Source organism: Leucoraja erinacea, chromosome 1 (genome assembly GCF_028641065.1).
Source record: "Leucoraja erinacea ecotype New England chromosome 1, Leri_hhj_1, whole genome shotgun sequence".
Lineage (NCBI taxonomy): Eukaryota > Metazoa > Chordata > Chondrichthyes > Rajiformes > Rajidae > Leucoraja > Leucoraja erinaceus.
This window is the reverse complement of record NC_073377.1, coordinates 154601908-154615517: the sequence shown is the minus strand read 5'-3', so window position 1 is coordinate 154615517 and position 13610 is coordinate 154601908. Positions and strand designations below refer to the sequence as shown.

At 45.4% G+C, this 13610-nt stretch overlaps 1 protein-coding gene across 1 annotated transcript in view; it reads left to right on the top strand.

Moving 5' to 3' along the window:
- Positions 1-13610, top strand: part of marchf1 (membrane-associated ring finger (C3HC4) 1) — a 424534-nt gene that overhangs the window by 205659 nt on the left and 205265 nt on the right. Inside the window, exon 2 of the mRNA XM_055646095.1 lies at positions 384-575. Within this exon, the coding sequence (XP_055502070.1) occupies positions 477-575 (99 nt within the window). The 5' untranslated portion in view covers positions 384-476. The remainder of the gene's footprint in view (positions 1-383; positions 576-13610) is intronic.

Below are 13610 nucleotides of genomic sequence, written 5' to 3'. Positions count from 1 at the left end.
CAACCGCTTGGGGAGACTCCGGGGGAATCAGTTGAGCAGCAGCAGCAGCCACTGAAAACGTGGGAGTTGTTTTCCATTAACGGAAACATTTTCTAATAGGTGCCTGAGAAACCTAGTTTGCCTGTGTTTCCATGGCAGTTAGTAGAAGCCATAGAAATCAAGTTGACTTATAAAATGCACCGTGGGACTCCAATGGCTGAATGGCTGATTTATGACTTGAGCCAAGTTCGACTCCATTTGGTTAGAATTCGGGGAGTGAGGATTTTTTGTCCTGAGCATCATGTCTGGTGTGTTAAATGTTGGAAGTTAAGTAATTGTGTGACACAAATGCACAACGTGTAAAGAAAAGTATGTTATATCCAGGTTATTTGATTTCTTCACAGAGCAGAGTCTGACAGAAATAAGACGTGAACAATAGTGCAGATGATTGAGCTGTGGTTATAAAGCAGCTCTCTCTCAGTAGCCACTGCAGGAACATGCCGCTACAGCAGATCTCAGTCGTGCCGGCAAAGGAAACCTCCAGTAATGGAAGAAGCTCAACAGGCAAGAACAAAGAGAAGAACAAGGATATGGAGGTGAGGTTAAGGATTGAACTGATTGTACTGGATTCTTCAATTAGATTTTAATTTTGCTTGAGCTGTTTTACGAGATTTCAAATGAACTCGTACTGCTAACGAAAGTTCTCCACGCAACCAATGGATTTTATCTTTTGAGTGATATGTTTAAATCTTCCAATTGAACTTGCAGATACATGCTTTTTGAATAACAAGGATACATAGCATTCTATCTGTTCAGGGTGGAGAATATTAGCGTACAAGGGCAGTTTGAGATTAAAAAGGAGGAGGTGTTGGCGTTCTTGAGAGCATTGAGGTGGATAAATCCCCAGGGTTGATAGGATCCCAGGTTATTGGCAGAGGCAAGAGAGGAGATTGTGGGAGCTTTGACGAAAATCTAAATGAGTCTTCTCTAGCCACAAGCGAGGTCCCAGAGGACTGGAGAGGGGCTGCGGTTGTTCCTTTATTTAAGAAGGAAAGTAAAGAAAATCTTGGGAATTCTAGATGGGCGAGCTTCACGTCAGTGGTCAGGAAACTATTGGCGAGGATTCTTCGGGATTGGATTTGCTCCCATTTGGAAGAGAATGGATTAATTAGGGACAGTCAGCGTGGCTTTGTATGCGGCAGGTCATGTCCTACTAACGACCGAATATTTGGAGAAGGTGATGTAAGTGATTGATGTGGATAAGCCGGTGGTTGTTGTTTACATGGATTTTGATAAGGCATTTGATAAAGTCCCCCCCTCCCCCATGGTAGGCTGATCCAAAAGATTAAGATGCATGGGGATAACATTGACGGTCATATAGATTCAAAACTGACTGTTTTATCTCTAGAACTTAAAATTAGTAGAAGGTTTAGGGTGTGATGCAAAGACAACATTTAGGTCTGAGATCAGTGGAGTTCCACAAGGATCTGTGCTCAAACCTTTGTTGTTTATGATATAGATATACGTAAGTGACCCAGACATAAACGCAGATGGGTTAGTTAGTAAGTTTGCAGATGACACCAAGATTGCTGTGGTTGTGGACTGAGAGGAAGGTTTTCAAAGATTACAGCAGGGTACAATCAGCTGTGGAAAAGTGAAGAGAAGTTACGGACTGAGTTTATTGTGAGCACATGTGAGCTTTGCATTTTGGGCAGTCGAATGCAAGGGAAAAATATCTATTTAATGGCAAGACCCATCATTGATGTTCAGGGGGATCTTGGATCCAAGTCCCTAACTCCCTGAAAGTGGCAACATGAGTAGATAGCATGGTAAAGAAGGCACATGATATGCTTGCCATCATAGGTTGTGGCATTGAGTGTAAGAGTCGGGAAGACATCTGAAAGAGTCAGGAAGCCTGGTTAAGGAGAAAGAAAAATCTCAGAAGCACTAATGTGAAAAGCCTTGTCATCAAACAAATATTGGATTGGCACTGATGTAGTTACATTAAGGTTGCAAGAGTTGGTTTTAAGGTGATTTCGACCATAATCTTTGCTTGAGTCTTGAAGTCCAATGGCCAACCAAATCTTTTCAAGGACTTAAAGAAAATTGGTACCTCATATTGGAACTTTAAAGATGGTCAAACAGATGGTCGAGATATTTGAATGTTTCAGTTTTAAAGCGTAAAATGTTTACTGCGGGCGCTTGTAGTTGTACTAAAGGCGACACAACAGCTGATGAAAAATGTTGACAAGTCTAAATCATACTGGTGGAAACTACATGCATAGTTTGGGGGTGATTTTAATCACAATAAGTGAGTATGCTGAGCCTGATTCCAATCCGACCACAATTTGTTTTATAAGAGACAAAAGGATGGGGTTGTGGAGTTGGTGAAGGCACCCAGTCTAACATAATGAAGCAGGTCCATCATGAGAAACTTTAAACCAAACCAGTTAACTTTATTTTTGTATCGTATTTATGTAAATCCATGTTGGATTTATGAGCTGAAGGGCAAGAGTAAAGAGGTCACTGTCTGTACACACATCTTGTGAACCTTGCAAAGCAAAACTGTTCCCCTCCAGGCCTACAAGCTATCCTACTTCCAGCTTCACATTTCCAGCTTACCCTAAGCTCCCTCTCTTTCTTAGACTTTTCCTTTCTATTAGACTTTTGGAGTCTATACATCGCAAAAACAGGCCCTTCGGCCCACCGAGTCAGTGCAGACCAGCAATCATCACATGCACTTGCACTATCCGACACGCTGGGGAGAATTCACAATTTTACAGACAATTAGCTTACAAACCCGAGCGACTTTGTAGTGGGGGAGGAAACTGGAGCTCCCGGAGAAAGCCCATGGCATCACAGGGAGAACATATAAACACCACACAGACAGCACCTGCAGTCAGGATCATATCCAAGTCTCTGGCACTGTAAGGCAGCAACCTGACTGCTGTGCAAGTGTGCCACCTTCTCAGAGCTTCCCCTTGCAATCTGCTGTTTCGATTAACTTGAGTTAAGACTTTGTGCCACAGACATTCTTATCCAGCAGGCCGACAGACCCTTAGGCAAGAAACCATAAAGAAAAAAAAAATGAATTACATCCTGGGGTTAACTTCTGAAGAATTGCAGTTAAGCAATATTTTCAATTTTCTATCCAGAGCTTCCTATTCCGTACCTCTAAGTACCTCAGCTCATGATTCTTGCATTCCAGTGTTTATGAGGCTCATGAGGATGGTGCAAGATTGGCAGTGTAATTGCAGTGTAAGGATGTCACTCGGACATTCTTTTGCATCAATATCAGTCAATTGCACCAAATCCCCCCCTGTACAATCTTCTTTAGCAGTTATGCCACGGATTGTATTTATTGATGCATGGATGTGGTGAACTAAGGTGAAATGAATCTCATGTCGAGAATTAATTCCCCTGACATGTTGAACTAACTACATATTTACCTGCTGTCAATTCTGCATGATTTTAAATGGGTTTCAGTTGCATTTAATTTATTAACTTTATATATCTGTAAAGTTACTTATTCTGCCACCACTTTTTGCTTTATAATGAGTGCAATCAAACTGATCTACAAAGTGTATTCATGGTAGAGGTGCTGCCTCACAATGCCAGAGACCTAGGTTTGATTCAGGTCTGGATCGCTGTGATTGGTGACCTCGGATGCTGCCCGTGTGGAGTTTGCATGTTTTCCCTGTAACAGGTGGTTTTCATCCAGGTGCTCTGGTTTCCCCGGGTGCTCTGGCTTCCTCCACAAAAACCCAAAGATGTGCGAGTTTGTAGGATAATTTGCCACTGTAAAATAGTTCCTCATGTGTAGGGAGTGGATGGGAAAGTGGGAAAACGTAGAACTAGGGCGAATGGGTGAAAGATTGTCGGCGGAGACCCAGTGGGCCGAAAGGCCTGTCTCCATGCTAAATCTCTAGAATAATCTAAACATGAACAAGATATAGTTTCAAAATTTCATGGGGAGAAAAAAAATCGTAACTTTATAGGATAACAAAATCAACATGATTGACAGTTCATGAGTTACTGATCTCATTAAATATGTTAAAGAGATATTGGATGATGGCCAGTCTAGTTTTCTGCAACTATTTTGGAAGTGTTTTGTCTGAGATAGTTTGCGTTTGATACAGTGATTGAGATGTCACCTAAATGGTCAATGCCCTGCATTGCAAACTACTATTTGCAGTCAATTCACATTGGATAGTATTTCCTCTTGCAATAGAACTGAGATAGAGATAATTTCTTCCCCATCTCCATGAAAGAAGAGAGCTTTAGAATTCACGTGAAGTGTACTGTTGGCAGGGAGAGCCAGGGACTAGCCTTTGTCCACTAGTGTAACGGGGACATGTTGGCCGCGGTGGGCGTTGGGCCGAAGGGCCAGTTTCCTCACTGTATCCCTCTATGGATCTATGATGCCCATCAACACACACCGCCGTCACCTGCATCCATATAATTTGCCAGGCTTTGTTCTGTCCCGACCTCTTCCAGCTTCCTCCCCCTTCTCCCTCACCCCTCCCCCTCCCATAACAATCAGTTTGAAGAAGATCCCGACCCGAAACGTCACTTATCCATGTCCTCCAGAGATGCTACCTGATCTGCCCAGGTACTCCAGCACTTTGTGTACTTCATTAGGGTTAAGAAGGTTAATGGTCTCAGAGGGCCAATGGTAATGTTACCACCATTTTCTCTGAGTAAAAAAGCTGGTAAAAATAAAAATTGGTTATAACTAAGTAAAAGAAAAACTGAAAAGTCAAGCAATCAACATTTTGAAATAATTTGGTTCCTTCTTTCAAAATAACCTTTAAGAAAGTTAACATTCATAAGTGTGTACGTATTTGGTTCACCTACATTTTAAACTTCATGTGTAAGACGTACAGGTATGTAGGTTAATTGGCTTAGTAAAAAGTGTCAGTAGTGGGTATGGGATAGTGTGAATGTGGGACAAAAGGGCCTGTTTCTGCACTGTATCACTAAACTAAAAAAAGTGACGTTGTGGTTAAAATGTAAACTAACAGTATTATCACACTCATCTTCAATCCTTTATACAAAACGTGTAATTTGGCCGCATCTTAGTGTAATCTCATTGTGAAACTCAATTCTATGATTGATGAACAACACTTATTCCAAATGTTTTATAGATTATTTGGCAATGTGGTAAAATCAGATACTAGGTTCCTGAATCTGAACAAAGGCAGTTATAAGGCATGAGTTACATTAATAGACAGGGAAACTTTACAATATGTGTTGACAGTAGACGGACAATTTTGATTTGTGTGTGAAACTGAAGCACAAGAGATTGAAGGTTATCTACTGACGAGGATTGAGAATTGTTTGACGGGCAAGAAATGGAAATTCAGAGCAAATCGATGATATTTAAAGAAAGTTTACATAAATTACTTCAATTATTTATTATTTTCTGGCACAAAAATAAGTCAGAAAATTCAAGTCAAGTATCAAGTATCCTTTATTGTCATTCAGACTTTTCAGTCTGAATGAAATTCCGTGCCTTGCCGTCGTAACATAGAATAAAATAACAAAAACACACAATAAACACAGATTTAACATCCACCACAGTGAGTCTACCAGGCACCTCCTCACTGTGATGGAAAGCAAAAGTCTTAAAGTCCTTGTCTCTTCCCTCCTTGTTCTCCCTCTGCGCTGAGGCGATCCAGGCCTACGGTGTTGTGACCCCGCCTGGTGATGGTAAGCAAGTCCCGCGGCTGAATCCGAGCTCCGCGAGCGGGCCGGTTCAAACTTCGCGGTACGGGGCAGTCAAAGCTGCTAAATAAACGAAAATTAACTAAAACAGGACAAAAGGAAAAAAAAGAAAGAAAAAACAAATGGACTGCAGGCGAGCCGCAGCTGCTAGGGCAGCGCCGCCACTTCACAAGTGGGTTTTTGTCAGGTTTGGGGGTAAGATTGGATCCTACCAGATTGCCAGAGTATGCAGAAGGCCTCAGGATTGGGAGCAGTTTTATAATTCTGGACAAAACCGGTGGGCGGCGCGACTCTGGTCAGCAGCGGCCTCTGCAGCCCATCCGCGTTTTATTATTTTCTGTCTATGTTTTTTATGTAGTTTTTGTTATTTTTTGTTGGGGTGTGTGTGTGGGGGTGGTGGGGGTGGGAGGGGGCAACTTTTTAAATCTCTCCCTGCACGGGAGACCCGACCTTTTCTCGTCGGGTCTCCGTTATCGTTGGGGCTGCAATGAGGAGCGGCCTCCAACAGGAAGAGACCGGGGACTCTGGTGCCGACGACTCACCTCACCGTCGCGGGGCTGGCCGAGTCCGGAGCGGGTGGAGCGGTGGAGGAGCGCTGCTGCTGCTGCTGCTGCTGCTGCGGCCCGACCGGAGAGTCGGAGGCTTCAACTGCAGGTCTGTGGACGGCGGCACCGGGAGCCCGCGGGTCCCTGGAGGGAGACCGCTTTTCAGGGCTCTCGCAACGGCGACTTCCCCCGCCCGAGTTGCGGGGTCGAAGAGCTCCTGGAGCGGGGCCTGACATCACCGCCCCGCGCGGCTTGGAATGGCCGCGGGACTCTGCGAGCACACGCCGGGGGCTCTAACACCAAGACCCGGTGTGCGACCTCGCACCACCCGGCGTGGCTTTAATGGCCGCGGGACAATCGCCATCGCCAGCCGGGGGCTTTGACTTTGACTCTGACATCGTGGGGGGGGGGGGAGAGTGCAGTGGAGAGATAAGTTTATTTGGCCTTCCATCACAGCGATGTGATGGATGTTTATGTAAATTATGTTGTGTCTTGGGTCTATTTGTTTGTAATGTATGGCTGCAGAAACGGCATTTCGTTTGGACCTCAAGGGGTCCAAATGACAATTAAATATATCTTGTATCTTGTATCAAGTTGGAATCTGAGAGTTAACTTGCAGGGAACCAAACACATTCTAAAAGCATTTATAAATATGTGAAGAGTAAAAGATTAAAGGGCCTGTCCCACTTTCACGACCTAATTCGCAACCTTTTTTACTCGTGGACATTTTTCATCAGACTAGAAAAAACGCCCGACCCCCTGACCTACTTGATGCCATGAGTACCTACAACCAGCATCACAGCCTGCTACAACTAGCATTGCGGCCTGCCACGACCTACCTACGGCCTACCTATGACCTCCTACGACCTTGTGACGACCATGCTGCGAGTATAAGTCAAGGGCAAACTCGGCAGAGGTCGTGAATTAGATCATGAAAGTGGGACAGCCCTTATTGAAGCCAAATAGAGGTCACCCAGACAGCAGTCAGAATGCAGTAAAATTAAATTTGGAACAAAGAAATGGCAGAACATTTAAACACATAACTGGTTCTATCTCGAAGGATGCAAATAACCTCTCAGATATGTGAGGGAACCTAGGATCTAGTGAGAGGGTGGAATAGGTGGAAATCATTGTCAGTACGAGTGCAAGAGAAAACAAAGGGAGTTGAAGGCTGACAAATCACCAGGACATGATAATCTACATCTCCTAGAACAATCAATCACAATCACAGTAATACTTTATTTTCCAAGTATGTTTTGCAACATACGAGGAATTTCATTTGTCGAGTCAGTCATACAAATAAAAAGCAACGGAACACCCAAAACACATTTTAACATAAATATCCACCACAGTGACTCCTCCACATTCCTCACTGTGATGGAAGGCGAATAAAAAAAGTTCAAATCTCTTCCCTTTGCTCTCCCGCGGTTCGGGGGCCTGGAGTTGATGGGACGATCTTGACTCCCGTAGCCGGCGGCGTTTGGGCCCTAGGCATCGGGGTGATCAGTTCCCGAATCGGGGGGGGGGGTGTCAGCTCCGTGTCAGGACTGGTGGAGCCTCTGCTTCGTTGGAGCTCCCAACTAGCCGCTCCCGAGACTGCGAGCTCGTGGTGAGGCTCAAAGTCAGTACGAGGAGTCCTCAAGCTCCATCGATGGTAGAGCGAACAGAGATGCGATCCGGAGAAAAAGTCGCATCTCTGGCAAGGTAGGAAACTGAAAAAAGATTTCCCCCGACCCCCTCCCCCGACATAAAACAAACCAGAGAACATTTTGTCCAATTGGTCCAATCAGCTTAAGGCCGGCCCTGACCATTCCAATCAATTCTTGTGGATTGGAGGGTAGCTAATGTTATCCCACTTTTCAAGAAGGGAGCGAGAGAGAAAACGTGGAATTATAGGCCAGTTAGCCTGAAATCGGTGGTGGGGAAGATGCTGGAGTCAATTATTAAAGAAGTAATAATGGTGCATTTGGATAGCAGTAAAAGGATTGGTCCAAGTGGATGGGGTGGGTGGGAGGAGGGTGTCCCCCTCCCATTGGAATTGTGCAATATGGTACATACTGCAGCAAGTCTTTTAACTTGCACTTGAATACAATATATATGCTTTAAATTGGATTGGAGCGTTTTTGAAAGGGGGGAGGCTGTGCGATCACTGATCACTGGCCTTGGGGGTACCCGGTGAGGGAGTGGAGCAACCGAGTGGGGAGAGGGTGTGGAAGAAGGGGGGCCCCCCTCCGGGAGAGGGTGTGGAAGAAGGGTGTCCCCCCTCCCCCCCCCCCCCCCCCAATGGTAGGGACTTTTTGAAATTTGATGTATTAAAATCATGTTTTAGTGCACTGTAGAAGTATGATTTCAATGTTTTTTGTATGAAGTATTTTTAAGAGGGAACTTTTTAAGGGTTAACTTTATCCACACAAAGGGTGATGGGTGTATGGAACAAGCTGCCAGAGGAGGTAGTTGAGGCAGGGTCCATCCCAACATTTAAGAAAAAGTTAGACTGATACATGGATAGGACAGGTTTGGAGGTATGGACCAAAAGCAGGTAGCGTAGCTGGGACATGTTGGCGGGTGTGGGCAAGTTGCGCCGAAGGGCCTGTTTTCACACTGTATCACTCTATGACTACATTATACCTCCACCATGCATGAATGCTTCAACATCAAGTGATCGAGTTTTATTGCCATATACTCAAGCATAGAAACATAGAAAATAGGTGCAGGAATAGGCCTTCGAGCCAGCACTGCCATTCAATATGATCATGCCTATTCATCTAAAATCAGTACCTCTTTCATGTTTTTTCCCCATATCCCTTGATATTGTTAGCCCCAAGAACTAAATGTAACTCTCTCTTGAAAACATCCAGTGAATTGGCCTGCACTGCCTTCTGTGGCAGAGAATCTCTGCGTGAAGAAAGTTTGTCCTCCATCTCAGTCCTAACTGCCCCCCCCCCCCCCCCCCCCCCCCCCACTTTATTCTTAAACTTCTTAAACTGTGACCCATGGTTCAGAACGCCCCCAACATCGGGAACATTTTTCCTGCAGTTACAATAAGTGAAAATCTAGCAGACAAGCAGGATGTTTTCACCAACCACCCCCATTTGGGACGACAGATGGCGCAATGGGCTAAGTGTTCGGTTGGCAACCGGAAGGTAGCCGGTTCGAATCCCGCTTGGAGTGCTTACTGTCGTTGTGTCCTTGGGCAAGACACTTCACCCACCTCTGCCTGCGTGTGAATGTGTGTGAGTGATTGGTGGTGGTCGGAGGGGCCGTAGGCGCAGATTAGCAGCCACGCTTCCGTCAGTCTGCCCCAGGGCAGCGGTGGCTACAGAAGCAGCTCACCACCACCGAGTGTGACTAAGGAGTGAATGAATAATGCGATGTAAAGCACCTTGAGTATCTAGAAAGGCGCTATATAAATCCCATCCATTATTATTATTATTTGAAGTCCATTACCTTCCACCGTTTCTACCCAGTGCTGGTACTTACTTCCAGCAGCCACTGGTTGTCCTCCAGGATGCACTCTCTCTCCTCTCAACCCCCCTCTCTCTCTCCCCTTCTATCACTCCCCTCCATCTCTCTTTCCTCTCTCTCTCTCGTCTCTCCCTCTCTGTCTCTCCTCCCACCCCTCTCTGTTCCCTGTCTCCCCCTCTCACTCTCTCCCCTTCCCTCTCTCTTCTCTCTCTCTCTCTCTCTCCCCCCCTCTCTCCCTCTCCCCCTCTCTCTCTCTCTCTCTCTCTCTCTCCCTCTCTCTCTCCCTCTCTCTCTCTCTCCCCCTTCCTCTCTCTCTCTCTCTCTCTCTCTCTCTCTCTCCTCTCTCTCCCCCTCTCTCTCTCTCTCTCCCTCCCTCTCTCTCTCTCTCTCTCTCTCTCTCCCTCTCTCTCTCTCTCTCTCTCTCTCTCTCTCTCCCCCTCTCTCCCCTCTCTCTCTTCTCTCTCTCCCCTCTCTTCTCTCTCTCTCCCTCTCTCTCTCTCTCTCTCTCCCCCTCTTCTCTCTTTCTCCCTCCCTCTCTCTCCCCCTCTCTCCCTCTCCTCTCTCTCCCCTCTCCACTCTCTCTCTCCCCTCCTCTCTCTCTCTCCCCTCTCTCTCATCTCTCTTTCCTCCTCTTTCCTCCTCTTTCCTCCTCTTTCCTCCTCTTTCCTCTCGCCCCCTCTCGCCCCCCCTCTCGCCCCCCTCTCGCCCCCTCTCGCCCCCTCTCGCCCCCTCTCCCCCTATCTCCCCCATATCTCCCCCCCCCTCTCTCTCCCCATATCTCCCTCCCACCTCACTCCCCCTTGCTCTCTCTCCCCTCTCTCTTTCTCCTCTGTCTCTATCTCCTCTTTCTCTTTATCCCCCCCATCTCTCTCTCTCTTTCTGATCGGAGGCGGTATGGGCGGGGACAAGAAAGGACTAAGGAGGAGGAGCCCGAAGGCTAGGGTTGACTGATCTCCTCCCCTTCCTCAGTCCCCCTGCTGTCTCCTCCCATCCCCCAGCCTTCGGGCTCCTCCTCCTTTTCCCTTTCTTGTCCCCGCCCACCCCCGCCCCCGATCAGTCTGAAGAAGGGTTTTGGCCCGAAACATTGCCTATTTCCCTCGCTCCATAGATGCTGCTGCACCCGCTGAGTTTCTCCAGCTTTTTTGTATACCTATTCTTAAGCAGTTGGTCCCCATTTATTTATTTCTTGGATTCATGTGGTGACATAGTATCATGAAAACCAACATTCAGGTATGGGTGAAAGATGATTTAGAATATTAAAAAAACATCTCACTGTGGCAATGGAATAATCTCCCTCCTGCTTTCCTTCTTCACTTATTCTTTTGCTATCACTTTTTCTTTATTGGTTTTTCACCCACGCTCACTAATCTATTCTTCACTTTTCACAACCTCTTTTTCTTCTCTCCTTTCTCACCTCTCTCTTTAAAAAAAAAGGGAAGTTGTACAGAGAATGTAATATGTTAACATCGTTTTTGTACCAATGCATTGTACTCACTTCTAATAAATAAAATATTATTTAAAAAAAAAAAAAAAAAAAAGAATTTAAAAGAAAGTTAGATAGAGAGAGCTCTTGGGGCTAGCGGAATCAAGGGGTATGGGGAGAAGCAGGCACAAATTACTGATTGTGGATGATCAGCCATGTATTTCATTGGTCCTCCAAAACATTGGAGATGTTCCCTCAGACTGAAGAGTGGAAAATGCATGCTCACTATCAACAAAGGAAGGTGGAGAGAATGCTAAAATTAGTTTAAAAGATGCAATAATACACTTGGAAAGCACGAACAAGATCGGATACAATCAGCATGGGAATATAATAGGGAAATCATGCTTGATTTTTTTGAGGATATAACTCGTATTGAGAGAAGCAATGAATGCAGTCTGTTTACACTTTCAGAAGGTCATAAGGAATAGGAGTAGAATTGGGTCATTCGGCCCATCAAGTCTACTCCACCATTCAAGCACGACTGGTCTATCTCTCCTAACCCCGTTCTCCTGCCTTCTCCCCATAACCTCTGACACCTGTACTAATCAGGAATCTATCTATCTCTGCGTTAAAAATATCCACTGACTTGGCCTCCACAGCCTTCTGTGACAAAGAATCTCACAGATTCACCATCCTCTGACTAAAGAAATTTCTCCTCATCTCCTTCCTAAAAGAACGTCCTTTAATTCTGAGGCTATGACCTCGAGGCCTAAACTCTCCCACTAGTGGAAACATCCTCCCCACATCCACTCTATCTAAGCCTTTCACTATTCTCTACGTTTCAATGAGGCCTCACCTCATTCTTCTAAGCTCCAGCGAATATAGGCCCAGTGCCAACAAACACTCATTATATGTTAATACACTCATTCCTGAAGGATTTTGATAAGTTCACACGAGATATTAAGGTGTGAAGTTAAATCGTATGGAATTGGGGTAATACACTGGCATGGACTGAGAATTGGTTTGCACATTGGAAAGAATAGAATATATGGGTTGTTTTTGTTTTGTGTGTGATCAACAGAGTTCAGTGGGATGCTGCAGGGATCGATGCATGGGGCCCATCTACTTACAATAATTTGGATGAGGGGAACTAAATCTGCCATAGAAGGCTGTGGAGGCCAAGTCAGTGGATATATTTAAGGCAGAGATAGATAAATTATTGATTAGTACGGGTGTCAGAGGTTGTAGGGAGAAGGCAGGAGAATGGGGTTAGGAGGGAAAGATAGATCGGCCATGATCGAATGGCGGAGTAGACGTTGGGCCAAATGGCCTAATTCTGCTACTATCACATGACCTCATGAAATCCAACAACTCTGGGTTTGTAGACACAGAGCTTGGGGGGGAAGGGAGAGGAAGGTGAGTGTGAGCTGGGGGTGGGGGGGGGGGGGGGGGGGGGGGGGTGGCGAATGCATGCTGTGATGCAAAGAGATGCCAGTATAATTTATTCTAGCAGTGTCCGTGGTCAAACGCATAGCAGATGCAGTTTGATTTGAGCAAGTGTGAGGTTATCCACTTTGGTTCTAAAAACAGAAAGGCAGGTTATTATCTGAACAGTGATTAATCAGGAAAAGGAAATATCCAAGAAAACCTGGGTGTCCTTGTTCATCAGCTGCCTAAAGCAGATGTTCTTGCGCAGTAAGTAATTAGGAAGGCAGACTTTATTGAAGGAGAGTTTGAATACACAAGTAAATATGTCCTGTGTGGGAAGGAACTGCAGTTGCTGGTTTAAGATGAAGATAGACACAAAATGCTGGAGTAACTCAGCGGGACAGGCAGCATCTCTGGAGAGAAGGAATGGGTGACATTTTGGGTCGAGGCCCTTCTTCAGGCTGTCTTGCTCTAGTTGTGCAGGTCCATACAATGACACCTTCTGCACTTTTGTTGAAGTTTGGTCTCCTAGTTTGAGGAAAGATATCTTGCCAGGGAGGGAGGGCAACAACAATTGATTAGATTGATTCCTGGGGCAAAATGATTGAGGAATTGAGAGAAATTGAATTATTATTTGTAGGAGTATAGATTAAAAAATGGAAGGCGAACTCATCAAAATCTGAAATTCTGACAGGACTAACTGATTAGATTTAAAGAGGATATTCCAGATGACTGAGGAAGATCAGTACCAGTGCATAGAGGCTCAAGATATGGGATATGGAGTTATAGAATCATACAACATGGAAACAGACTCTTCAGCCCATCTCATTCAAGCAAATCAAGTTGCCCTCCTGAGCTGATTCCATTTGCTGTGATTGAATCACACCTAAAAAGCTGAACTATCCACGTGGTTGTGGGCCTGCAAGATACGACTACAAATTTGACACTGTTAACTCTCCCCCACCCGATTGGTGTGTGGACTTTCCCTTTCTGAAGCCAGCAATTCTGTCCCAAGTCTCCTCCATTGTCAGAGTGAGGCCAAA